Source organism: Anguilla anguilla, chromosome 18 (assembly GCF_013347855.1).
Source record: "Anguilla anguilla isolate fAngAng1 chromosome 18, fAngAng1.pri, whole genome shotgun sequence".
Lineage (NCBI taxonomy): Eukaryota > Metazoa > Chordata > Actinopteri > Anguilliformes > Anguillidae > Anguilla > Anguilla anguilla.
The window spans coordinates 8,710,707-8,738,538 of NC_049218.1; the positions used below are offsets into that span (position 1 = coordinate 8,710,707).

General features: G+C 44.5%; 1 protein-coding gene across 5 annotated transcripts; it reads right to left on the bottom strand.

Annotated features, from left to right (window-relative positions):
* Nucleotides 1–691: 691 nt before the first annotated feature.
* On the bottom strand, nucleotides 692–26,181 carry capn1a (calpain 1, (mu/I) large subunit a). 5 transcript variants are annotated; one of them, XM_035399812.1, is made up of 24 exons: nucleotides 26,021–26,181; nucleotides 24,027–24,139; nucleotides 22,834–22,892; nucleotides 20,314–20,560; nucleotides 16,536–16,605; nucleotides 12,340–12,458; nucleotides 12,046–12,179; nucleotides 11,501–11,669; nucleotides 10,053–10,136; nucleotides 9,626–9,711; nucleotides 9,124–9,198; nucleotides 8,733–8,893; nucleotides 8,215–8,384; nucleotides 7,485–7,496; nucleotides 6,780–6,991; nucleotides 6,161–6,200; nucleotides 5,678–5,743; nucleotides 5,209–5,266; nucleotides 4,411–4,475; nucleotides 4,192–4,260; nucleotides 3,301–3,379; nucleotides 2,609–2,722; nucleotides 2,103–2,161; nucleotides 692–1,836 (listed from the first exon to the last, which is right to left on the bottom strand). In XM_035399812.1, exons 4-24 carry the CDS (start codon nucleotides 20,557–20,559, stop codon nucleotides 1,810–1,812), a joined length of 2,115 nt encoding a protein of 704 aa, XP_035255703.1. In that variant the 5' UTR covers nucleotide 20,560; nucleotides 22,834–22,892; nucleotides 24,027–24,139; nucleotides 26,021–26,181; the 3' UTR covers nucleotides 692–1,809. The 5 variants fall into 5 exon arrangements, with proteins under 5 accessions (XP_035255703.1, XP_035255701.1, XP_035255702.1 ...); XM_035399810.1 differs by lacking the exon at nucleotides 24,027–24,139 and having other exon boundaries at nucleotides 22,834–22,858; XM_035399811.1 differs by lacking the exon at nucleotides 24,027–24,139 and having other exon boundaries at nucleotides 22,834–22,877.
* Nucleotides 26,182–27,832: the final 1,651 nt, after the last annotated feature.

The window sequence follows — 27,832 nt, forward strand, 5'->3', positions numbered from 1 at the left end:
TTAAAGAGGACTTCCACTGTTTTTATTTTTCAGAAACACGCCAATTCATGGTACAAATAATGGCAATGGATCCTAGGCAATGATACATTTGCATTTATCACAAACTAATAAATACAGTAAAATCTCCATGAATAAAAGCCAACTCCAAAAAATCTGGCCTGTGTCCACTCCCTTGCTCTTCACATTGTTCTACAAATTTAAAAGGAACTTATGCCTAACTGAACAGTAATAACTGGGTATCTTAATTTATGTACGTGCTGCACTCATAACTTTAGAGCACTGAATCCTTACCAAATGCTGTTGGAAAGAAATGGGGTGGGGGTGATGATGTCTATAAACGTTGTGGCGGTCGTGCATATAGATAGATATGTCAGACATAATTTCTGTATTTCCTATTGGTCAGCTAAATACGTTTAGATTGTTTCAATCATTCAGAATCTAGGATTAGTTCTCAACTTACAGCTCTGACTTCATATATTCCTTTTAATATATAGCATTACTAAAACATTCTTTCTTCATTTCACTAAATCTAAACCATTTACTGTATAACACAGGGCTGCCAGATCTACATTTTGTCAAAAGCAGACACCCATCCATGCACATAAGCTCTTGAATCGTGGACTGGGTTGGGGAGGGGGGGATATGCTGCTGGCTGTCTGAACCAATCGTGAACTGGGGGGGGGGGGGGGGGGGGGGGCAGACAAAGTGTAACAGTGGAGACAGAAAAAATTCAATCCAAAGTGGACCTGTATAAATCATTTTAAAAACTTGACATTCCAGTCCAAAACCGGGCATCTGGCAACCCTAGTATAACAATGCCACAAGCACTACATATGTATAACTATTACATTCTTGTAACCTTGCATACAGTGGTGCATCAGAGTTAAGAAAGATGATGTCAACATTCTTGCAGATTCTATGCAATTGGTATAGCATTCACCTTCTCTACATAAAGTGACTGTAGCAAGCTAATGTCAGCTAGGCCATTAGCTAACCAGCTTACTTAGTAATAAACTAAAAATCACGTGAGTGAGTTAGTGTTTCTGCCACATTGACAGCATGCAGCCAATAGAATCTTTAACTCTCTTTTATAACTAGCGGCTGAGTACCGAGGTGGTTTTGCCCTGCTAGCTGATAACATAGCTATCTGGCACAGTTTACCCGGGCTAGTCTAAATGATCATTTTAGAAAATACAATAGGGAAACAATGGAAGCACTTTCCTTGCTTACTAGTAAATTACAGGACTGATGCTAATGATTATTAGCACAAAATTATCCTTTAAATGTACACACAGGTGGATGAGCTTTCAAAAGTTTCCTATGTTAGTATCCTAACATGACTGAGACTGAGAGAGAGTAAGAGTTCCCTACAACGGAGAACGACCTCATCACAGAAGGGAAGATCAGACTAAAGTGCCTGGTTGCATAGTTACTGGTGGCGTTCATGGCTGATTCAATTTACTCTACAAACACAAATGGAGTTGGAGTTGATTTCCAGAGCTGATATCGCTAATGGGTTACAATGGGCAGGACTATGACAGACATCTGTGTTATTTATCGAAGGCGGTTTGCAGAGACGAGAGCAGAAACTGGTAGAGTGTTCTAGAAGGACTGGTCACAAAACAAAGTAAAATAAATGGTAAGGCCTTGGCGTGCTCAAACCTCTCCCGGTACAGGCAGGCAGGTGGACTTTTAGTTAGTCGCGGTGCGGAACCGTAGGCGGTGGGAATCTAAATGGGCGAGGGCGTCGGGGACAGGCACTTCTGGGACGTCCCGGCCCCTGTGTTCCTCTGCAGGGGGGCGTGTTTCTCAGCCGCACATGGTCAAATACAACCACTGAGAAAAACAAGAGAGAGAGCTGGGGCTTAGTGACACAGACAGAGAGAGACAGGGAGAGAGGGAGAGAGAGAGAGAGAGAGAAGATACAGGGAGAGAGAGAGTGAGACAGATAAAAAGAGGCTGAGAGCGACAAAGAGTGAAGAAGAGACAGAGACCCATAGTGAGACAGAGAGAGAGAGAAAGACAGAGGGAAAGAGAGAGAGAGGCTCTGCCTCTGCACTATAGCACAATCTGAGTGCCAGAGTTGAAAAGAACAGATTCACCTCATTGATATTCATTTCAGCCACACCCTGCCCCTCTCTGTCAAGCTCCCGGAAAGATCCTATAAAAAAAAAAGATAACAGCGTGTCAGCAAGCTAGCCAGGGACTTGGGGCTTCAGATGAGCTTCAACATTTACACAAAATGCCCTCTCAGCCCTACCTTTCTTACACATCGTGAGATTTATTTCCTGCTATCTGATCGGTTCTAGCAAGTTTAAGCCAGTTTTATGCTATAGGTCAACAGGTAAGCTGACTTGCATCACCACCTCCAACTGGAAACCCATCTTCACAAGTTCCTTAATCCTCACAGTAACATTCCTAGAATTTGGGCAGACCTATGTCACATCAGTGTCAACCTGGTGAGTGTTTACGGAAGTCTGAGTCCTGGTGAGTCAATGTAAATTTTGCCATTTCTCTCATTTATCTGTCTGAGGACCTACTGTTCATTTATACCAATGAGTAACAAACGTGTTTAAGAAGTGCCTCAGAGAGGAACTGGTGCACGTACTGAACATGGCCTCTAGTTTGACCAGGCAGCAGATGAAGTTGTCGAAGTCGATGGCCTCATTTTCAGCATATCTGGCCACCAGCAGCTGGTTCAATCTGTTGTTGAGTTTAAAGCCTAGAAAGGAACATATTTGTTAAAGTGAAGTGGATTCAGGATAGAGAGCACTTTAGTTCCACATGTACACTGGTATCTAATTTTTCCTCGTTTCGAAAAAACCAAATTCAGTAAATAATTTGTCTTAGCCATGCAGAAAACAGCTGATGATGAGACTTAAGTGAAAATCTCCACACACTCACAAGAAGGATTGTAGAAACAACGGCTCTACTTCAAAATTCTACTTCTCCACCCTGATTCCCAGTCTCCTCTTCCCCATCATCCTTGCCTATCTACCCAATGTTCCTAAAGAATATATTCTTTAAAAAATAATCTCACATTAAGTACAGTTATCCTTACATTTTCATGGCAATCTGCATATTTCCACAACACTGCAGCATACTGAATTTCTGTAAGTGGTAGGAGGCCTAGTGGCGGTGCGTAAAGGTATAAAGTATTTAGACTAAAGTATGTGACCCCGGTGCGGTTCTTTGCAGCGCTATTGGTCTGAGCTGAGCTAGAGAAAGGGATGATGGGATACCTGCTGCTTACACATGCTATTGGTCTGAGCTAAGCTAGAGAAAGGGTTGATGGGATACCTGCTGCCTCCACCGCCAGGCGCATCTCATAGGAGCTCATGTTCCCTGACTTGTCCAGGTCAAACTGTCGGAAGACGCCCTGAAAAAGAGAGTCAGGATGTCCGAGATTCACGATCCAGGCTTAGCCATGTCTGTTATACTCAGGTACTCAGGTTAACCAGAACAACCATGTCTGATATCCTCAGGTACCCAGGTTAACCAGAACAACCCAGGTAAAACTACTACTGTCGAAATGACTTGTAAGGAGACTATTTGGCTTGTACTGTTTTAAGGACTGTAAGGAATGTGACTGCCGTACCATCTTGTGTGTGTTTGTGCTGTACCAGGTCTTTGTTTATGACCATTTACCCTCCAGTGACATACAGAGCCATTTGTGTATCCCTACTGTTCTCTCTCTCTTTTACCCCCTCCCCTGCAGGCAACTGCGTCTCATGCAACCAGGTGGTTAGAGCAATAAACCAATCATCTTGTGCCTTAGGCAAGTCTGTCTGGGAATTTGCTTAATTGGTCAAATAAGCTAACAGGATTGTCCAGAGGGCTATTTTTAAAGACAGGGATGTGAAACTCCTAGCAGTCTCCGGGGACTTTAGAAGAGTGAATAACAGTTTTTTCTCATTAACTTTAACTTGCAATTAAATGCAAATGCTAGTTTTTTCTTAATAAGAAATTAGCTCAATTAACTTTAAAGTTAAAATAAAAAACAACCGTGTGCATTTATTTGAAAAAGTTGAGGACAGATGTTGATTGAATCCAGTACTTTGTCCCACTGTAGTAAATTAATTGTTTTTTTAATTTGTTCCCACTGTTCATTTGACAGCCAATAATGTGTCACATTTCCATGGTACCAAACTGAAATCCTTACAGGCATAGATACCACTGAAACTCACTTACCAGCCACTTCCTGATCTTATTCCAAAGAATCTGAAATTCCACCAGGCCAAGACGGGCACTGCCATCTTTCTGTGTGTTCGGTGGGTCAAGGAACATTACAGAACATTTCTATATTTCATACAGAAAAAAACGGAGGTGTGAATGCACATGCAGCAAGAAAGTAATTGTGAACTGAAACGTTTTAACTAGAACTTTCCGTCCGGCACCTCTGAAGGATACGTCCATGAGGTTAACCATGGTTCTGCAGGCCTCCAAGCTGAAGCCGTCTGTTTTCAAGTCCTTGTCTGAAATCACACACAGCGTAAGAGTTCAACCAACTCGTATTCTGGAAAATTCCAACGGGAATGTGTTCATGTCACTGCCCTCCAGTACGAATTAGGTTAGGTCAAAAAGGGGAGGTAGTCCCCTGCGGATAAATAAATAAATAACTTGAAACAATAGATTACCAAATAAAATGAACCGGGTGCAAATTCAGAGAGTAGGACTGTTAATCTCCTGTTATCCTGGTCAAATTCCCACGAAGCTGGCTTCCTATGTCTGCCCACTTAAAAATCTAATTGGCTAAACAATCTCTTGAATTCCTGACCCACTTTGTTTCTGCAGTGCCACTCAAGAACACAACGCATGTTGTGTTCTTGAGTGGGCCCAGTACCCATTGGGCCCAGTACCCCACTGACTGTTCCACACTTGTTCCCTGACCTACAGTAGTCTGTATAAAGTAAGGAAGTGGAGAGTGGAGGCACACCAATGCAAAAAAAAATGCTTTTCTCTTCTTTTTAATTTCCTTTTTGTACTTTAGTCAATCTAAACAGAACCTGACATTTCGGCCGAAGCCTCTTTCAGTGTCTGGGTGTTTTATCGTATTGCTCTGTTTAGATTGACTAAATTACAGAAAGAACATATATAAGAACATATAAGGTGTATAATACAGCACAGTGTCTGTCATACAGGACAAGGATGTTCCTAGGCAACAAAGCAGTGCAGATAACACATTTGAGGCAGGGTTACTGTCCTTACGTTTGGACACCACTCTGTTGAGGATGGTCCTGAGCTCGTGGACGGAGATCTCCATGTCCTGGGGCACACAGGAGAGTTTAGTCTCAGACTGCGTCATTGCTGCATTGCTGCTAGCGCGCTACGACAGAGTAGCATGCGCAATGCCCAGCGCATGCAGAGGCACCCAAATCAGATCTATGTTTAATGTGACTTTCGCTGACATTTTACGGACACTCGTGTGGCTCGTGAAGAGTATTTTTGGTGCAGTAACGCGAGCTACTTTTTAAGACACATGAAAACAGTTCAAAAGAATTTCATGTCTACGAAGACACACTACACTCATTCAATGTACACAAAAAAGGTCTGTCTAATCTGTGAGCACTATCAGACAACAGATTCTGTAAGATTTGACAGTAAGTAACATGACGTTAAGCTCTATTCCTGACTTTTCCTGGTAAATATTTTGGAAGCTTTTCAGACCCTGACTCACCTCGCCAGCGAGCTGCGCAAACATGGCCTTGAAGGAGTCGTCGATGTCGTCTTCTGTGAGTTCCTCCTGGAAGAGACAACGTGGCAATGTCACAGACACACTCCGGCACCTTCAAATGTGAAGGCAGCAAAATTCTTCCTGCTGGTATGTGCAGAGAATAAGCAGCTGGCTAACAAGGTAAACAGCAGTGTACTGGCAGGATAATGAGGACCAGTGCAGGGTATTGTGGGAAAACGCTTCTATGTTTAGATTGGACCCCAACTCAGGAATATGTTACTAGAGGTTCAACCACATACACATGCTGGATGCTACCAAGCTTAATTATTCAGTTGATTTTCATTTTTTGACTCAACGTCCATTAACATGCTGCACCCTACCCATTGTGGTAAGTGCCCTAACAAGACATCACCGTTTTATTTAAAGTGACAGTACGTCAAAAAGTGGACTGTTATATTGCCTTAATGAGACGTTTCGATAACTCACCTCATCTTCCAGGAAAGCTGAAATTTCATCGTCCAGCTCTCTGTTGAAAAGAATAGGTCACTCTAAAACTCCACTTTCACCTCCCCTCACCTCATACTTCGTCATACTTTTGTCATTTTCTGGCACATAAATACTTCAAATGTCCACACAATACTTCACAAATACAGTATTAATTTGTCATTGTTAGCAGCTCACTATTCTTTGTACATTTCATCCCTATTACCGGGGGTTGTTATTTCGATGGGATCTTGATTATTATTAATGCTTAACCCTTATGCTTAAGTGTAAGATAACAACTGAACATTCTAATGCTGATGTAACAATCACTACTGGTAAATGAAAGTAATGGAGTTCTAGAACACTGACTTACAATTTTGAACAAACATTCCAAAACACCTGCTCTTCAAATGTAATCTCAGCAAAATGTTACCCCTATTCTTCTCTCTGCAAGTAATTAAGTACCACCTAGTGGTCCCGCTGGCCACAGTCAGCACTGGCCCTGCCCAGATTCATTACCAGGCCATGTAGCCCGTTAACCCCTCACTTTCAAAAGAACAATTGGGTCTCCACACACATACACACATGCAAGTGACTGAGGAGGACTGACTGCGCTACTCACTCGGTCTCGGACTGCTTCTCGGTGAAGACCCTGAGGACGAAGTCGGCCTCCTTGCTGGGCTCGAAGGTGGAGGGGACGACGAGGTACTCCCCCGGGGGGAGGCGCAGGCGCGCGCTCACCTCCCGCAGGTTGATGAAGGTGTCGGAGCGCGCGCACGAGGAGTGCTTCAGGAAGAAGTCCTTCTTCAGGTGCACGTTCTGGCAGCCCTTGTACTGTGGAGAGGGAGGCGGAGCCTGAGTGTTTAAGGAGGCGGAGCCTAAATAAATACGGGGCAGAGCCTTTTGAATGTAGGGATGTGGGACCTGAGAGTGTAGAGATTTGAAGCTGGAGTATTTAAGGGGGGCGGGGCCTGAGAGTGTAGGGGGTGGGGTCTAATAGTATAGGGAGGTGGGACCAGAGAATGTAGGGAGGCGGGGCATGAACATGCAGGTAGGTGGCGCTTCAATATGTGTGCTGCTGCTGGGTCATATTGCCGCCCTTCCTCAATGTGTCAGATGACTCAGTCTGTCTTTAAAGCCAGGATTACAGTATCATAAAATATCATCTGGAAGATGATATTATGTTTAGCATAATTTAGTGCGTTCTATATTCCAGGCTTCCTGGACACCGTATCTGGTATGTCCTGTAGCCAGATGGCATTAAAGACTTATCTGCAGCTTGTTAGCAACAACAGTCTCTGGAAGGAATCCTCAGGATAATTCATACCTCATCTGGAATCTGCAAAAACATAACAAGAAAAGACAAAATAAATTATTTTCAGAACATGTTTATCACACCGTAGTGCAAGTCAGGCTTACATAGACATCAGTCAGAGGATGATGCTTCATGTGCTGCTCCTAAGGGGGTCCTGCAGGCACCCGAAGGGGCCAGTTGGGGTCGCTATTGAGTGATGACACGCTGCAATCCTGGCCAACTAAAACTCTCGCATCCCCTGGGCAGCACTACAGCCAGCAAAGCCAATGATGTGCATGTCCTGGGTGTGTCACACACTCACCTGGGTGTGCAACACATTTACCTGGCTGTGTCACACACTCACCTGGGTGTGTAACACACTCACCTGGCTATGTCACACACTCACCTGGGTGTGCAACACATTTACCTGGCTGTGTCACACACTCACCTGGGTGTATCACACACTCACCTGGGTGTGCAACACATTTACCTGGCTGTGTCACACACTCACCTGGGTGTGTAACACATTTACCTGGCTGTGTCACACACTCACCTGGGTGTGTAACACATTTACCTGGCTGTGTCACACACTCACCTGAGTGTGTAACACATTTACCTGGTTGTGTAACACATTTACCTGGGTGTGTAACACACTCACCTGGCTATGTCACACACTCACCTGGCTGTGTCACACACTCACCTGGATGTGTCACACACTCACCTGGGTGTGTAACACACTCACCTGGGTGTGTAACACACTCACCTCGTACACGGCGAAGCCGATGGTGTGCATGTCCTGGCCCTGGCGGCGGTATTTGCGGCGGTCCTTCTGCATGAGCGCCACCAGGCAGCTGCAGGCCACCTCGTCGTCCTCGGGGTCGTCGTCCTCCTCCAGCAGGGTGATCTTATACTGCGGGTTTATCCAGAACGTGTCTGAGGAGCAGAGCGAGGGCGACGCAGTCAGAGAGAGGGCACGCGGTCACACTGGGGGGGGGCGGGTGGGGCGGGGGCCTTCAAAGAGAGCTGCTTTTAGGGGTATCAGGGAACGGAGGTACATGCTGGGTGGGGTGGGGTGGGGGTGCATAAACATATTGCTGCATCTGGGGTGGGGCCTCTAACTCTGCTCACTGGAGTGGGTCCCCTAACTCTACTCACTGGGGTGGGGGTGGGGGGGGGGCCCTAACTCTACTCACTGTGGTGTGGCCCCGGGGCCCTACTCACTTGGGGTGGGCCCCTAACTCTACTCACTGGGGTGGTGGGGGGGGCCCTAACTCTACTCACTGGGGTGGTTCCTGCAGCCCCCAGCCGTGCTTCCCCTCCTCCACATCCCGTGAAACTTGATGGTGTTCCAGAAATTCAGGCTGTCGTCACTGAGTGCGTCCGGGGTCAGGTTGCAGATTTCCAGGCGGGAAAACTGCTTCAGGAACTCCTGGAAGGGCATCCTGAGCAGGGAGAGAGGCGGGAATTCACTGCGTCACACTCTACAGAGACTTCATCATTTTTCATTTTTGTAACCAAAAGGATGTAACCGAAAAAATAGTTACAAAGGTGCAGATCAATGGAGGATTAACATTCAAAAGAAAGAACACTCTCTATGATCCCAAATCAGTGTGGTGTTTCCACCGACATGCGGTTTCAGAATTCGGGAGGAAGCGCCCGCCCTCAGACTTACCAAAACTCCCCGTCCTCCATCTGTAGATGCAGGTCCTCCCTGTCGGCCGGGTCGATCTCATCCCACTCAGGAGAGCTGCGGAGAGACAGCGACATCAGCAGCGCCGCCACAGAGAGCTGGCGTGTCAGCAGAGGACATAAAACTCAACACAAAACTCAACACTAAACTCATTATAAAACTCAACACTAAACAAAACACTAAACTCAACACTAAACTGAAAACTAAACTCAACAATAAACTTAACACTAAACTCAACTGAACAAAATGCAAGACTTAAAATTCAGAAATGAACAGAATTCCTAAAGCTAGAATCACAAAACGTTTGTCCACTTTAACAGGCCAGGTTAAAACAGGCTAAGGACCCGTATGGAGTTCATTCCATTTCAGTTCAGTTCCAGAGCTGACTGAATTGAAATGCCAGGTAATGCCAGGTAATCTTAAACCTATTACAGAAATTCTCAGGGGTGATTAAAGAGGAAATGAATTTTGGGGTGATGCTCACTTATCGCTCCAGGCCCCGGTCCACTCCACCTGACCCCACGGGTTCCTGATGCGGATCAGTCTCTCCATGTCACCCCGAAATTCCACCTGTCACCCAGAGCAGGATTAATCATACTCACACACACATACAAGCACATACACACATTATGTACTCCCATTCATGCAGACAGAAACACATATGGTCACATGCACATATACTGTACACATACACCAATACAGGCACACACATACACACGCAGATGCGTACACATACACACACTCATGCACATATACACACAGTACCATTGTAGAAGTTCTGAACATCTCTTCACATGGCATTGGCACAAATGTTGAGTCACTGAAAACTGTATTCATTTTCATACGGTAAAAGATGCCTTATGCCACAATACACTGAGCGCGCATCAGCGCACACCTGCAGCCTAACTCACCTGCTTCAGCCCTGTCACAGAGTAGGCGTGGCCTTTCACCAGCTTCTTGAAGGTCACAGACTCCATGTCAAAGGCACTGGTGATCTGCAAGGACCAATCAGAAGCATTTCTGATGTCGTGTAAAACAAATGAGTTAATATGTTAATATGCACACTGACAGGAAGTATTTTGTACACGGTAATTTGTCAATGGAACAGCTAGCCAGGGTGTGTATTAGAAACAGAAACCCTTCTGAATATGTATGATGGGGGTCCCCTGGATGCCTTTGAGTCTGGGTGGGGGTCCCTGTATCAGAAAAGGTTGAAACCCCCTGCTCTAGTTCAATGGGCTTACTCTTGCTTTTGCAGAGCCATAAAGTGGCTGGTTTGGTTCTCACGTTGTAAAACAGCAACAAACTCAGCCTCAAGGAACCAGGTTCAGATGAGCTAAACATGCAATCAGCCGCTTTAATTGGTCAATTAAATGCTGAGTAACAAACAAAAACATGCAGAGTAACATCTAAAACGCAGTGGCTCTCCATGGCTTGAGACTGCAGTGACTGATGAGTTACAAGGGGCCCAAAGGCTTATTCTTATGTTCCTTTGCAAATGTAAACACTGATTGGCTGGATGCAGTATATTTCACATCGATACTGATTGCCTGGATGCAGCATGATTCACATCGATACTGATTGGCTGGATGCAGCATGACCAATCGGCCAAAACTTGGCTGCCTTTTTGAAGCTCACTTCCTGGTCTTGTTGAGAGATGTTGCTCACTAGCGCCAGCACAGCTGGCTCCAGTATACGTGCTTCAGCCACTCGTTTCACTGTAAGTGAATTTTAACAATAAGTTCAAAATACAAAGTCAATAATTTTTCCCCACATGAAAATGTACTTGCAATAGGTGTTTTTTAAAATTTGTCTAATGTCTCCCCATGTGCTGATAAGTTATTGTGTTACTTGGACAAGACATGAATATTTTGTGGATGAATCAGGGACAGTTTGCGTCACTGGATTTCACGTGCTTAGTCGATGACCCAGACTCAGCCGGACTTCATGCCCATATAAGGGACCCTCCTTTCCTACTGCTCCGGCTCCAATCTGTACAACATGGCGGCGCCTGAAAACTACACTTCCGCAGTTTCAAAACGCTTCACACCAAGCCCCTGGAAAGTCAATGGGTGAAGTCGCAGTCCCATATTTCCTTGACAGCTTATGAGTATGACTTGTCAATGCTGATTGGCTGGATCCAGTATGATTCATGTCGATGCGGACTGGCTGGATGCACTATGACTCACGTCGACGGCGCAGCCTAGCTGGGTTTAGGGCTCAGGGGTTAGGGGGGCAGTGCTGGGACTCACATCGATGGAGCAGCCCAGCTGGGTTTAGGGTTAGGGGCAGGGGGTTAGATTTAGGGTTAGTGTTAGGGGGCTAGGTGTTTAGAGATGGGGGCAGTGCTGGGACTCACGTCGATAGAGCAGCCCAGCAGGGAGCCCCTCTCCAGGGCCTTGCCGATGATCCGGAACAGGCCCTGAGGCGCCTTGCGCAGCTCGTACATCTCTGACACGCCCCCCGTGAAGTCCTCGAACCCCTCCGTGGTGCTGCCCCCGGACAGGGCCTCGTACGAGCCATTCAGCCTGGGACCACAAAGTGAAACCATTAGGGGCACAGTAGTCCCCCACTGCCACATATTCCCAGAATGCACTGCCTGGTTTTTTCAACTGTTATGTGCAAGAGACAGAAAAGCATTGTGGGAGACTGTAGTTTCAGTAGGATGAACAGAAAGTTAGTTTTTTTTTGCGTGAATAATCTTGAATAATAACGTGTAAGCCATTACACTCATGGTACAACAAAAATTTCAGACAACAAATAAAAAATGTAATACGGATAAAATTTCCTGAACTTCAGCATCCATTGTGTAAGAGTAAGAGTTTCAGCAGGACGTATGCTGTGCTACTCACAGACATTCCCTGCTAAAAGGCAGCAGCGTCAGTTGGGAGCAGGGCTACGTACTTGGCGTAGGCCTTCTCTATCAGGGCGCTCCAGAACTCGTTTCCCTCGGCTGAGTGGACGAACAGCAGCTCGCCGTCCTTCGCCGGCAGCCGGTCGTCGATGACCACGTCCACCCAATCTCCGAACTGCCAGAACTGGGCACAGAAAACACCGGAAGGCCTTTGTTTTTAACGGAAGACCAAAAGCCTCGCAGGGCGGGATTAAGAGCCCGGATCGGACACGCCCCTCCCCCGACCCCGTCTGCCCTCCTCTTTTCACGCGAGGCGCGTCCCGATTTTCACGGCGCGTCCGTACCTGGAAGTGGAATATTCCGGCGTAGTCCTCCTGGAAGGACTGGCCGTGAGGGACCACCCTGTGGAGGAGCTGCTCGTTCAGCGTGAGGGAGGCTATGGCAGCCAGGAGCCAGCAGTCACCTGCGCACACAGAACCGCAGAGTCAGACGTGCCGCACAACCACTCTCACTATCCGCTCTGAGTATCACTACTGCTCTGTACCACACCTTACTGTAAACACTGGGCAAGAGCTTCTGCTAAGTCTACATGTTTGGCATTTACATTTATTTGCAAATATAAGAACTAGAACAGTTGAAAATATTGTGAATCGTGAGACGCAGTCAATAGGATACCAAAATCTCAGACATTAGCCATCCCCCCCCCCACACGGGTGGGGTTTCGATCCCTCCGATGGTACCTTCTCAGTTGTGGTCCCTTTGCTATCTATTACCCTCTCTGCTCTCTACCTGTCTGAATGGAGAAATACATATACGTCACGGTTTTCTCATTTTAAAAAAAAGGTATAACTATGTCAGTGAACTGTGGGCATAGAAATTATGTCAGGACTATTGGTGGAACTGAGTCATAGTCAAGACCACAGGAGGCATGTGACATCACCCAATAATAAATAGAATCTTAGTGTTAATAATAAGGGTGAGAAGCACTGTGTGATCTGCTGGTTCCAATTCTGTCCTCATCTTTATTATTTCTATATAACAGCGTATGAATAGTTTCTACTCTCACGATTAAATTCTCCCATTTGTGTTGCCTCTTCTTACTTCATTCCTTTTAAGTTTTTATGGTTCCAAGCTTTTATTTTATTCCCCACCCAGGACACGGAATCCTCTGCAAACCAGTAGCTACACTGAGTACTAGGGCCCACAGATTGAAATTCACATTTATACACTAAAACAGTCCTCACTGTTTCCACAAACATGTCATACCCAGCTCAAACTGCAGGGGGAGACAGAGAAGGAGAGATGGATGGAAAAGTTTTCCATGCCAGGATGACACACAGAGAGGCCTCTGTGCCAGAGCTGGACTCAAGCCTGTCCTCTGTCAAGAGCCACTAATCAGATTTTCCCGAAAACCCTGAAGGGCGGTTCTGCATACAGACAACTTTGAAGGGGCAGGCCTGTTTGCAGATCAGGAGCTAACACGATTTAGCCCCAAAACAGTTATTACAGCCTTACATAACACACATGAGCAGGGGTAACAGCAGGATAATACCCATGAGACGAAAGGAGGGATTCTCTGTCTGGATCTGGATCGACGTTTGAGTCAACACCCAAAATGAAATACACATGTCGAATGAGCTCCCCTACACTCCCTTTCCTGACACCCAAGTGTGTGCATGTCGGGTTTAGAGTAGAGCACACTCCACAGCCCACACTGGTGAGTCACCGGAGCATTCCACCAATGTTCTGTGCCACGCCCAGGACCCCGTGGGTGTAATATGAGTCACCGTCATTCCTGCCCGTCCCACCACCTCCCATCACAGAAACAGCGGAATCCTACGGGAAAACCCCTCCTCCAATCTGCACGGATTGCCCAGCACTTCCCATAGTACAACGTACTTAAACTTACATTGAAACTTTAAAATTACTCACTTAAACTTGTGTTCTGTTGATTTTCTCCTGGTGGCTATCGCTGTGTGTTTGTCATTATTGCTTTTATTGAGTATTTATATTGGTTTACAGTGTTTCTCAGAATGTCCCGAATGTATTGTTTGCGCTTCTTGTTATATAGTTTGCGTTTCTTGATATCATGAGATTTCGGTGGAAGAGCTGCAGAACACATTGTGCAAATAGGGCTGTATATAAAAATATATTTAAAAAAATAAATAAACAGATAAATCAATATATCATTGCAGGAGACACTGATGTTGAATGGAAGTAGCAAACAGACTGTTGGAAAGGCAATGTTTGGAAAGGCAAACGAGTAAATCCCTCAAACAGAAACGAGTACCTGCAAGTCTGTGAGCTTTGTGTGGCCTGTATTTTTGACACTGCCTTCTCTCCTTCGACCACCAGATGTCTCCAAACTGTCCACTAAAGTTATCCTGATCAATGGACAGTGGGGGTTTTCATGTTTTAACAGTGTCTCCACAGTGAAATGGGAGACACTGTTAAAACGTAAAAGTGAGCCTGCTGGGTGGCTCATTCTGTAAAGGGACTGTTTTAGTCCCCCCCCCGAACCACACTGAAGATGGGACCATGAGCGCTGGGGGGCGACAAGAGTGGGGGGGCTACGGCTGTCAGTCAGACCCTTCGGCAAGGTTCACCGAAAAAGCCGAGAATGTCGCGCCTTCACACCGCAAGGGGTGAGGAGAGCCGGACGGGGGAGAGCTGCGCCAGGGGCGAGCCGGACGAGGCAGAGCGAGCGTTCCTTTCGGCTGAGCGGGCCAGCCGTCCCGTCCGAACCCTCCGTGCTCCTCCGGACCCCCCTTTCAGAGCAGCGGATTCCGAGGAGCGGAGACCCAGCTCCCTGGAGACGACATTTCACAGCGAAGGCACAAACGCGCCGTTCATTTAAAAACAACGACGTCCCTTTTCACCGCTCCCCTGCTTTTTGGACTTTTCCTAAGTCCTATTTGGACCGATCTGTACCAATCGGATACACCCTGCAGGGTAGTGCACACATTACCGTGGGAACTCAAAATGTGAAAATAAAATTCCTGTCCCAGCCACCAATCACACTTTCGATACTTTAGACAGTATCTGCCTACCTGGCAAAATACACATCTGCTGCTAATAGGTGTATTGTCCTGAAAATGAACACAGACAGCACAACTTAAAAGTTGCATTGTAAAGAAGCCCAGATCGCAAACCTTTTTTCTGCAGGGAAATGACTAAAATACTTTCTTGCAACCTCATAAACATGCAAGAACACAACCTTGCCTGACCTTAAATGTAAAATCTTATTTGGCTAGCGGCAATGTTATCATAACTTTGTTGTGGGTTGGAGTTGAATAACAACATTGCTTTCCAAAGGCATTTGTTTCTTTCACAATCTATCAGTCAGTCGATAGGGGAGTGCGCGTGTGTATGTGTGCGTTTGTACATGTGTGCGTGTGTGTGTGCGTATGTGTGTTTGTGTACATGTGTGTGTGTGTATGCGCATTTTGGGGGAGGGGGGATGTGCCATCTCTTGCCATGGAGGCCAGAGGTAAAGCAGTGGAGCTGCACTGGCTCTGGTTGAATGCTAACCAGCACAGGCACCACGCTGAGAATAGCCCAATGCAAATTAAGGGAAATTCATTTAGTCCAGAGAGGCACAGAGGGGGAACAGTCATCTGACCCAGTTTCACTGCTGCCAAGGAAGAGCACATTCCCAGCCACTGGAGGGACATCAAACTAGCGCACAGTCAGTCAGAGCAGAGATATCAAACCTGCGCACAGTCAGTCAGAGCAGGGATATCAAACCTGCGCACAGTCAGAGCAGGGATATCAAACCTGAGCATAGTCAGTCAGAACAGGGATATCAGACCTGCACACAGTCAGAACGGGGATATCAAACCTGCATACAGTCAGTCAGAGCAGGGATATCAAACCTGAGCACAGTCAGTCAGAACGGAGATATCAAACCTGCATACAGTCAGTCAGAGCAGGGATATCAAACCTGAGCATAGTCAGTCAGAGCAGGGATATCAAACCTGCACACAGTCAGTCAGAGCAGGGATATCAAACCTGCGCACAGTCAGAGCAGGGATATCAAACCTGCGCACAGTCAGTCAGAGCAGGGATATCAAACCTGAGCACAGTCAGTCAGAACGGAGATATCAAACCTGCATACAGTCAGTCAGAGCAGGGATATCAAACCTGAGCACAGTCAGTCAGAACGGAGATATCAAACCTGCATACAGTCAGTCAGAGCAGGGATATCAAACCTGAGCATAGTCAGTCAGAGCAGGGATATCAAACCTGCACATAGTCAGTCAGAGCAGGGATATCAAACCTGCATACACAGACCATCAATCCATACTTACATCCAGCCAAAGCAATAGAGATTAAGTGCCTTGCTCAAGGGTCCAACCCCAGTTCGGAATCAAACCCACAACCTTCAAAGTTACAAGTCCGGTTTCCTGAACCATGAAGCTACTCAGCGGAATGCCAGTCACACGGGCGTAGCAGCGCAAGGCCTCCTCTGTGGCCTGCATTACATGAGTGAGCACAGGCCAAATGTGCAGCACAGGAGCTGCAGCCAATCACCACGTACCCAGAGCCCCCTGGCAGATGTCGGTCCTCGTAGCTCCCCCGAGAATGAACTGAGGATCCTCGGACAGCTCCTGCAAGCAGTACGGGAAGGCGGATTAGGCACAACTATTTAAAATGAGGATACATGTACTGTCGCTAACAGCTACAGAATTATGCAGGCGGCAATACCACTGAATGCAGCTCTGTCCACATTAGACTGTACACATTAAATATGTGATACAACCAAATAAACATGTAAGCACCTTTGGTGGCATCTGATATTTTGTTGTAGTGACTTCAACTTGGGGTTAAATTAGTGTACGCTCATGTTTGGATGGCAGGTCTCTATTGAGCAATCCTAGTGGTGAATCAGCTCCTAAAATCTCAGGGCTGCGTAGGTCTGTTCCTGGAGGGCTGATGGGTGCAGTTTATGACTCCACCCTTGCCTAATTAGCTAGTTAGCAGTGTACACCAATGCTGGCTTGACCGCAGGTTAGCCCACAGTCACCAAGACTTTTCATATGGAGACGCAAGAACGGTCTTGCTAAATGTTACCGAACACATGCTGAAGGTAAGGGTTATTAAATAATAAAGAGTGCAATTTGCCATGAAAATCATGAACAGACATGGCCTTCCTTGCCACCCCTGCTCCACAGTCAGGGCCTTCCCCAACCGCCACAAACAAAGCAGCTAATTTAAGAGACGCCAAACGCATAAATGGACAGTGGCGCCGAACAGGGACGTGTTTTAACCCGCACCGCTGACCCGCCTGGACCTGAAGCCCTTTTAAAAAACACAACAGCAGCTGCGCCGGGCTTATAGCCGGGGATAGTGTTCCTCGGGGCTCTGACAGAATGTAACGTCCGCTGGCTCTCCGCCCGCACACATGCGGGGAGTCACGGGGATTAAGACTCCGCCCAACGTTAAGGAACACGTCCCTATGCGTGTGTCCGAGGGCCGTCAAACACGACAGCGAAAGACAGCACTATATCTGTCTAAACTACCATTTATCGCCAAATGCTGCGGAGAAGATAAGATCTTCCCAAATGGACTTCAGGCTCTCTAAAGCCATTTTGCACCACTCAGCTAAAAACTGTGAAGACATAATGGGCTTCAAACAGACTGAAAATTAAACACAAGCTTTGATTGGTGCCCGTCAGTCACCAAGAGAACACACAGGAACCCTGTGATAGATCAGCTTATTATTATTATTATTATTATTATTATTATTATTATTATTATTAATAATAATAATAACAATAACAATAACAATAACAACAATAATAATAATATAAATCTTTATTTATATAGCACTTATACAAAACTTACAAAGTGCCTCACTGAGAGAGCATTTAAAACAATGAACAAATAAAATATTACATGTAAGAATATTTCAGTAAATAAGAAAAAACTATATACAATAATAAAAAATAATAAAACCAAATACATAAATAAAAGCACACAAAGAAGACAACAGTAAGTTAAGTTAAACAGTTGAGTTTAAATAGCTTTTTGAAATGCAGAACAGACTCCGCAGATCTAATAATTAACAGGAGGGGGTTCCAAAGGGTGGGCAGTAGGACGGAGAACGCACGATCAGCCTTTTTGTAGTACTTCGGGAGCGGGGAACAGCTAACCGATCCTGGAGGATCTAAGTGCCCTGGTGGGGTTTAAGTCGGTCGATCGGTAAGTGGATCAGTAAAAGTGCCAGCACTGATGTTCCTCTTGCCGAAGAAGCCGCAGTCCAATAGAAATTCGAACCTACATTAAAATCCACTTCATCAAATTGACACAGCATCATTCCTGTGTAGAATGGTCCTGTGTATGGGGCTACTGAGCACCTGTATCTTTATACTTGTACATATTGGCAGCACTAAGGGGGGGGGGGGGGGGGGGGGGGGGGGGGGTAAACTGGGGCTATAGCCCCATCACCAATCTGCTTAGCACCAGCACAGCCCCCCCCCCCTTCCTCCCAAGCATTTTCTTACAATTTTACATTTTAAAAGAAAAAAACCTCACCTCAAGGAACAAAGGCCTGGTGCCACCAGGGATTTTGTGCCCCATGAAAAGATCTCACACTGGGCTCCACCACCCCAGAATAATATTTTTTGAGGGCCACTGTCAAGCAGAGCTCTTGGAACCGTTCTAATAAAGGACCCCTTACAGCACCCCTGCTGCCACGGCTTCTACAAGAACAGGGTGTTTGGCAATCTTGGATGGCCATTATGACCAGTATGTGCAGTGCCATATTTGACCATTATCTGGAATTCCACAGGATGAACAGAATTCCACAGGAGGAATACCGCACCACTCTTCCACTTGGAACTCAGTCAACTCACTTAGCTGCCGAAAGGGGAGAGCACAGCGTCAGGCACCGTTCCAGAACAATCCATAAGTGCTCATTTGGATTCGAGGCCTGAGGCCCTGAGGCCTGCTGTGCTGTATGTAGAGTGAGAGTGTTACGCTCCTCAAACCATATGCTAATCAACACTAATGACTAACCGTGGCCTGTGGACAATGGCACTGTCATCTTGAAAGATACCGCTCGCCACAGGAAACGAATGCTCTAACGTGGAGTGATCACTCACTCAGTACCATCAAGTAAGAATTAGCACGGACTTTGCCTGAGAAGAGTATGAGAGCAGCAGAACCGTGGCAGTAAAAAAAAGACCTCCCACACCATTACGTAACCGCCAGAGCCTTTTACCGGTAAAACACGGTTGTGTTTTTTTTTTTTTTGTGCGCAGCCAATCAACAGAGGTGTGTGTTCCTCCCTGGGGGAGAATCTATGGAGGGGGGTTGAGGGTGGGGAGGGGTAATGTGGTTCTGCTTGTGCTGTGAAGAGGGACAGTTTAAGCCATCACACACCAATCCTCTACAGTACTGCAGCTTTCCATAAGAATTCATGGTTGCTGATTGCACACGTCATGGAGTTTCATTAAGAAAAACCAAATCCTGCTCAAAGCAGGACTCTCCTTAAAATAAGGACCATGTGACCTTGTAGCCTCTACACAGCAGTTTGGGGTATGTGAGGAATTATTATTAGAAAAGACAAGATAAAAACGACTTTTGTACAAAAACTTCAGCTAATGTAAAAAACCTTAATTTACCTGACCACTTTCGGTTTTACTGATCCACTCACACAAAAATAAAAACAGATAAAAAGTTGTATTTTTTTGCATTAAAAAAGTCCTGAATTTCCCTTGGGATTAATAAAGTACCTACCTATTTCAGAAGGAAAGGACACCGTCCATTAAAGAAAAATCTGTTTGAAGTTGGAACTGCACACTGAGGTTTACTACGAATTGGCATGTTAGAATGAACCAACCAGCTGTCCAAGCTTAACATAATCCAACATTTAATTTCAGCAAATAATAAATCGTGACCTGATCAGACCCTGGGACAATAAAACTAGGACTGGACAGTTATAGCTTCCCTTTTATACGAGGTGTCTGTGTGCCCGTCATATCTATTTATAACTATTTATCACTCTATCAGAGTTAAAAGCCTTATCATCACACCCCTTTGAACAACTCCTTTAAACAACCCCTTTGAAATAATTTCAACTCTTTGGATTCTGGTAAAATGTGAAAACACTCCTATATTTTCAAGACATTTCACTTGCACTAAATGAGAATTCTGTTCTGGTGTCTTAAACATTTCAAATACTTGTTCGGCCCAGGTCCGATCTGGAGCAGACTGTGATTCCACCTCAACACTCAACCCAAGTCCAGACCGCGCGGGCGGGGGGTGGCTGGTGGGGAGGGGGCGGGGGTTAGGGTGGGGCGGGGCTGGCTTACCGTGGGCCGCAGCCACTCCACCCCCCGGGTTTTGGAGGAGTGGGGGGCCAGCTCCTTGAAGCCCAGCGACGGGGGCTCGGCGGGGAAGCAGGGGTCCTCAAACAGGCAGCCGGTCTCCAGGCACTCCTGCTTGAGGGCCTCGTAATCCTGGTTGAGGAAGTGGACCGCCTCCTCCTTGGACCCCATGCCTTCAGCTTTCAGTCTGTCTGCCTGTATGCGTGCCGAGATCCCTCCCACAACGTCCATGCTGGGCCAGATAAAAATAAATACAGGGGGGGGGGGTTACTGGAGCCAGAGAGTATAAATAGCCCCCCACCCTGAATGATGGTACAGTCTGAAGGCAGCAGCCCCCTTAACGGAAATGGAACATGCTGCCATATATTGTAAATATGTGAAGTTTTTTTATTAACATACAATGATTAATACAGCTCATGACAGTGGGTTTTTAAAAATACAAAAATGTAAAATATATTGCCATATCAGAAATATCTTGACAATATATTTTAATTCAATACATTTCAGTATATTACAGTACTCAGTACTATATTCATTATGTATTTCAGCATATTTAGTTTCCAGCAGCACATGCGTGTTACTGAAGCAGTGCACACGCATGTTATTGACCTAACTGTCCTCCTGCAGCACTACTGGACAATGCAGTTTTCCCCCTAATGCTGATCTGCCGCACAGCTACAGGAACTGCTTGGTTTACGACTGTTTAAATAAGAAATGGGCGTCGCTCACACCCATCTCTATTTTCCAACATTGGGCTTTTTGCAAGCTCACCATAGAAAAAAAATGCATATCCAAGTCCGAAGTCTGAAATAGACTTACGCATATATTTGGTTCCAATATCTTATTTGTGCTGAGAAGCAAATAGTGTGTACTCATCACAACAAGCAGACTCATCACAGTGTGTACTCATCACAGTGTGTAGATTCAGTGGTCTCTGTACTGGTGTAATAGTCTCTGTATTGGTGAAGTGGTTTCTGTACTGGTGTAGGGTGTAGTGGTCTCTGTACTGATTTAGCGGTCTCTGTATTGGTGAAGTGGTCTCTTTATTAAGTGCAGTGGTCTATGCACTGGTGTAATAGTGTCTGTTCTGGCTCTGTACTGGTGAAGTAGACTGATTCCTCTACCCACAAGGAGCAGGCTGTCATAGTAATTTGGTCATAGTCAAACTCACTAGAACAATTGGATCTCACACCAGAAGTAGTTCAAGTATATATTTGAAAAAATTACATTAATTATTATTATTTTTTAAGGCAAATTAATTATCTAATTCAACAAAACTGACAAAGATGATAATGATATGATAAAAATCTCTTTAGATCCTGAGACGAAACAAAAAGAGCAGATCAGCGTCACGTGTGTTTGAGGGAAGACGGCAAAGTCAGATTTTCAAGTGCCAAATCCCAAACAAGCACAAAACAAAAGCAAAAAGTTAGAGAACCGGAGAAAAGGAATGGTGAAAAAGAAGAAGAGAGAAAACAGAGCCCAAAGGTGAAGAAGACATCTTGTGCAATTAGAAGTTTATTAATTAATTTTATATTTAAAATAAATTTGGTAGCTAACGTGAGGCTGAGCATGTGCAATTTCCACCCCAATCTGGAATAGCCAACTGTCTGCAATGTAATGCCTATGTAATGTAAATGCCTGTAATGTAATGTAATGTCTGCAAATGCAGCTGCAATGGTTCATGAACCCCACTGCCGATTCGGGTGAGTGTAGACATCTAGATTTTTTTAGTGTGTAGACATTCAGATATTTTGAACCTTATAGTTGGTACAATCTGCAAAAGAATTTTAAACTTGACAAATTAATTTCAACTGTGGACTTTAAAAATGCAATTCATGATTGTGACTGAAGTATGCTCCTGCTTTTAACCTCTTCTCTACTTTTAACTATTGTTACACCTCTGTCTCATTCCGCATTTGATGTTTGTACATTTTGTTAGGTGTAAGTCTTGTTGGGTAACTTAGTGTTTCATGTCAGGTCCACCTTGTAAAAGACATTTCAATCTCAATGGGGTTTTCCTGGTTAAATAATGGTTAAATAAAAAATAAATCTAGTTTTCCTCTGAAACACATGGTGTTGCCAGGTGCTTCTTTTCACACCGCAGGCTACAGCTAAGCATGCACAGAGTGGAGTCAGAGGAAGACCTTTCATATGCGGCTTCAGCATTCAGTCCACAGGCACCCAATCGACCAGCAGGGGTCGCTAGATAGTGATGAATGCAAATCCCTATCCGACTGAACCCTCCCATACCCTGGACGAGGCATTCACCAATTGCACATCACTCTATGGAGCTACCAGCCATATTTGGAACTGGAATGGTGTGGATCCGGCACTGAGACGGCCTGGATTCAAAGCATCCGAGACCATGAAGCTCACCCACACACCACAGAGTAGTGCCTTAATCGAATGAGCCAAATGTGTTCCCATTCCTTCTACCACAGTGAGATGGTAAGCAGACTGAAACAGCCAGACAAAAACAGCCAGACGACACACATCTTTTACCTTCAGTTTCTCCTTTTGGCTGCAGCTTGATGGAAGAAAACCAGCTGTAATTAAGGGACCTATAATCACAGCACGTTCAGCGCTTCAGCAGAAACACAGGCAAAACGCTGACTGTGTTCAATGCAAATCCTCCGAATTTCATCCACATTAATTCAACACTCTGGTAGGTACAGGGTCAACAGCACAGCGCATACACAATTTCTCATCAGGTTCAATGTTACGCTGCCAATAAAGTTCCCAGCAAAGCACCCAGATAGTTAGGCCTACACAGACCAAGCCTGGGGTCTGCACTAGTCAGTTCCACTAAAATGTGGTTCATTAGCTCTCCAAGTTGTAGTAGGCTTGTTATTTAATTGGAATGGGCTGGGAGGGGGGTGGTTCTGACAGTATCCTGGACAGGAACCTTGTTTATCTCCAAGCATGATTGATTCTCTAATTGAATTAGCTTTTTTTCTTTTTGCTCATGAATCCCTAAAAAGAAAAAAGGAAAAAAGCACTCAAATCATCAGTTCAGTTCAGTTGCATTCAGGAAATGGCCAAATGGGTCCAGAGGAAGTGGGGGCTATGTTGCAGTGTATCGTGGGAAAACTGCACGACACTCAATCAGACAACTCCAGAGAAAATGTCAGGACCATTAACAGCATAATGGACTGAAATCAACCCATTAACTGAATGAATTTATTTCAAATTATACTGGAAACATTTTTTCTGTAGTAAATCAATTATTCATGCGTTCATGTGCGTAACCTCATGGATATTCTGCAGGATATATTGTAATACGGCATGCTGTAAAATCTGTTCTGCAATAAATGAAATAGGAATACCATATATGGAAGTGCCAATAATAATGCTATATGTAGCTTGTATATTACCTTAAGTAGGCTATGTATAATTACGTATTATTGAAGCAAAATGTAAACTTATTTGAGTGCTTATATATCATGTTTATGGCATACTGCACATTGATATGGTGAAGTTAAGTTAAAAGTGAAACTGGATTTCAAAAATAACAGTAGTTCATTTAAAGGTGAGGAAAAAAAACAGACAAATATGATCAGTAAATACAGACACTAAGAGTGGAGACAAGGCCTGTGAGTGTATCAGAAGCATTCTAACACATGGTTCTGCGAAAGCAGTTAGCTTTAGCACAGCGCTGAACATTGAACTACACAAGCTAACCGCGAGGCGTTTACCTCTTTACGAAGAGGCCTTGGTTCCCCCTTCAGCACTGACACAGAGCGTACAGGGACCGTCTGAATCAGCTGTTCTCTATATACGGTGTGGGTCTGTTTCCATCTGTTTCACACTGTACCAACACACGCATTCCTCAGCTCGGCAATGAGACACGCTGTCCAGAACACAAACTCACTGGTGCACCTCGCCAAACTCGGGCCACTACATGGAAACTGTTCACACGCACTGTGTTAAATAAAACTCCAATCAAATTCATTTTACTCTCACCGAGTAAACTCTTTTCCGGTGTAACTTCAGACGTGTTTGTTTTGAAGTCCAGGGAAAGAATGAATGAATGAATGAAAGCAGCAGTCCCTATGGACTTCCCATACAGACCTGGAACACGTACCTGGGTGTTTAAAAAAGCTTTAACTCTTTAGGTTCGGATAATACCTAAAAAAGTCTATACAGATGACTATGTGTGTGACTGAACACTGTCACATTCCTCTACTCATAATCACTCTGTCATATTCATTTAGCCATTTTAACCAGCTCAGTTTCAAAAGAAGCATTTGGTTTTGCACCAGAGCTGGATCAATTAGATATAAAATTTTTACACAGTTTTCTAAGAAACATGTTACTAACCAAGAGGAAAACCTCACAATCATATGAAGATGTTTCTTTTAAAATGATCAGTAATGTGCAAGATTTATGCTGGTGTCTAATGGGTTGAAGTATTCCACATAACAATTTCACCCAGGTAGTTTTCCAGGACAGACCTTTGGTCGAACCAATCCGGGTATTACTGTGTACAGTATCACCATTTCATGTTCAAAACGCCAGCGGCTTCTACTATGCACAACAGCTGAGTATTTTCGTTGTGTCGCATGGAATGGCAGTAGCAAAGCACACATGCATTGACCGCTGTGAAAGCAAACCTATGCGATGATCAACTGCACACAGTATTGTTTTTCTTCTAATACTAACCTAAAAACATAAATATTTATTAGATAAGAATGGTTGTCTTAAATGTAGACTGATTGAGGAAAGAGAGAGACCCAGAGGGTTATGGGTTTTCTGTCAGAAGGATGTACCAGAATATCCAAAGCACCTTTTTTAAGAGGGGGTTAAGGTTTTTGTTTTTTTTTCCCCAGGAATTCATGACTGACCATGAACTTTAAAATTAACTAGATACTCTCACATTAAAATAAAATGAGTCAGGTGAAACAATATTTCACAATAATAAAACTGCATTATTGGCAAATATCACAGCCAGTGTGATTTCATCACTCAGGCTAATTTCTGATGGCACCTGTGAACTCTGAAGGCAGATTTGTGACTGCAATTGCTTTGATTGATTGTTTCCAGCGATTGCATATGAATGAGACCAAATCCCGGTGTAAACTTTGCCTGTGAATTTGGGCGTGGGAAATAACCTAATGAATTAGGGCCAACACCCATCCGACAGTAACACTGCAAACTCTAAACTTGAATGTCACCATTTCTAATATTTTTTCTATTTATTAACTATTTTCACAACCCAACGACAGCTATAGCGCTTCAGCACTAGGGCAAACACAGTTAGGTTGAATGAATATTCGCAGCCCACCAGCATAATCAGCCGGAGCGGTCTGCCTCGCTTGATGTACAGACCTGACAGCCTACATGCAATTTGTTACCAGCAGTCGCCAAGTAACTTGGTTAGCTAAGCAGCTAACAGCGGTTTACGGCCATACGGACTATGATCAAGAAATTTTGCCAAAGCAAAGAAACTCGCTGCATTTTGAAAATGAGACGCAAACACATTAGCCTTCGGTATACTTTAAAACACCTACAATGTATCCGCTGATTAAGTTTTAGATCTCCATTAACAACGGTGCGCTAGAATACAGTAAAACCATCCGATCTAGTCCGCTGCAGCTAGCTGGCTAGTCATAAATCTGTTGTACACCTGCAACAAAAACATACAACGGTAGCTTATTCTGGGTAAGGTATTGCTGTGGAGCTAACTTACCGAAGCACAGAAAACACTGGACACTTTTTAAATCACGTTGCGGCCGTATACTTTCAGGATTGCTGGTTATCAGGTTATTCTCAAAGATGTGCATAAAGTATGGACGACACGCTGCATTTGCAGTCACTACTGCAGTCAGAGCCCAGCCCAGTGGGGGGAGGGACACTGAAAATGTCAGCACAGGGGGCTCACGCGGTGGCAGAGATTGCTTTTTAAAGTGCCAGGAGCACAAGGTGGTAAGTAGGCAACCCAAAGAATTTTATTATTTATACTGTATTTTCACTCACAGGAAACTTGACGTCCGAAATTATTCGAAAGCTATCAAGAAAGAGACCAGTAGCCTCAATGGCAAACCAGTTTTAGAAGGAAAGGGAATGCCAATAAAAATTTTTTTAAAAGATATTCTGGTTTTTCATTTGAATAACATTTCAAGCAAGCAGAAATAAACAGATACAGTCATACTTCACAGTATCTCTTGCCTGTAAGCAATGAAGTGAATACCATGGTGTGTCATCCTTTTATTAAGACCACAAACTCATATTGACAGAAGCTGTGCTAATACATCCAATGAAAAGGTCAGGCAATATAAATCGATATTTGTTAGTTTTGCTGTTTGAATTATTTAGACTCTACAGCACAGGAAACAATTAGCGGTCGGACAAAACTGTCCGATGCTAACCTTTAATGGCGATCCTGGATCTCACCCATCTTCGCCGGGCTCCCAGTGTCAACATGCAAAGTGTGCTGACTTCGACTGATTGGTCGCTGTAGGCTATCCCCGCGCGGTCCTCATTACAGTCCCGTGGGACTACATTCTGCGCCTCTCTTTTGCACTTAAGATAACGGCTATCAGAAAGAGTACATTTGACTGGCAGAAAATCACAAAATACCTTCCCCCTCTGCTGGCGCACATGTTGCCTACAATGCTGCAATTGCTTTATGCCCAATTAAAGTAATCAGTTAAAACAGAATAAAAATAAATAAATAAAAATCTGTAAAAAAAAGTATGATTAATACAAAATAACCCACTTTCAATAATTTGCAGCAATGTCCACGAGATATTTCACTTTTTATGATGGAACCAGTTTTCTGACCCCTGGCATTGTTAAATACACTATTAGGCCTTGCAATAAAACACATCTAAAGGGAAAATATACATTTTAAGGCTTTTGCCATGGATTTATAAAATGTTAATTGCAATTTAAACAGCAGGAAGTTCCTTCTGTGGTAGTAGTTTTGAGTGTTAAATTGGTTTTGCCACAGGAAAGGCCACTAAAACAAGAACTTTAATAAAACACAGCCAACAGTGAACAGCCGGCTGCCCATCAAAGGGAAAACATTAATGAGAAGAGCTCCCATGGAACCAATTAAACACAGGAAAGAGTGGCAAACAAATATAACCTAAATACAGCAAAGTCTAGAGAACTCCATCAAAAAATTCTTTGAAAGAGCACTTAAACTTTTTCAAAGAAACATTCACCAATTCACATTCAACATTTCACCAATCAGAACTAAATTATTCTGTCATCTGATTAAAATTTTTGTTAGCAGCACATCTTGTTGAAAGTTCTCAAGGATTTACACCAGGGGTTAACCATTTCAAATGCGTATTCGACCCAAGACAAAGGCTCACAGTAAACCCTTTCTGTAAACATGAAGCATTCAATAACTTTAAGCTGTACTAAAGATCACTGTGGAACAAAACAAAGCAACTCTGTTGGTTATTTCCTTATTTTAAAAATAATACAAGACTTTACAACCAAATACTGCAATTTATCATGTCAAACCTCGAAAAACGCACTGATTTTGACA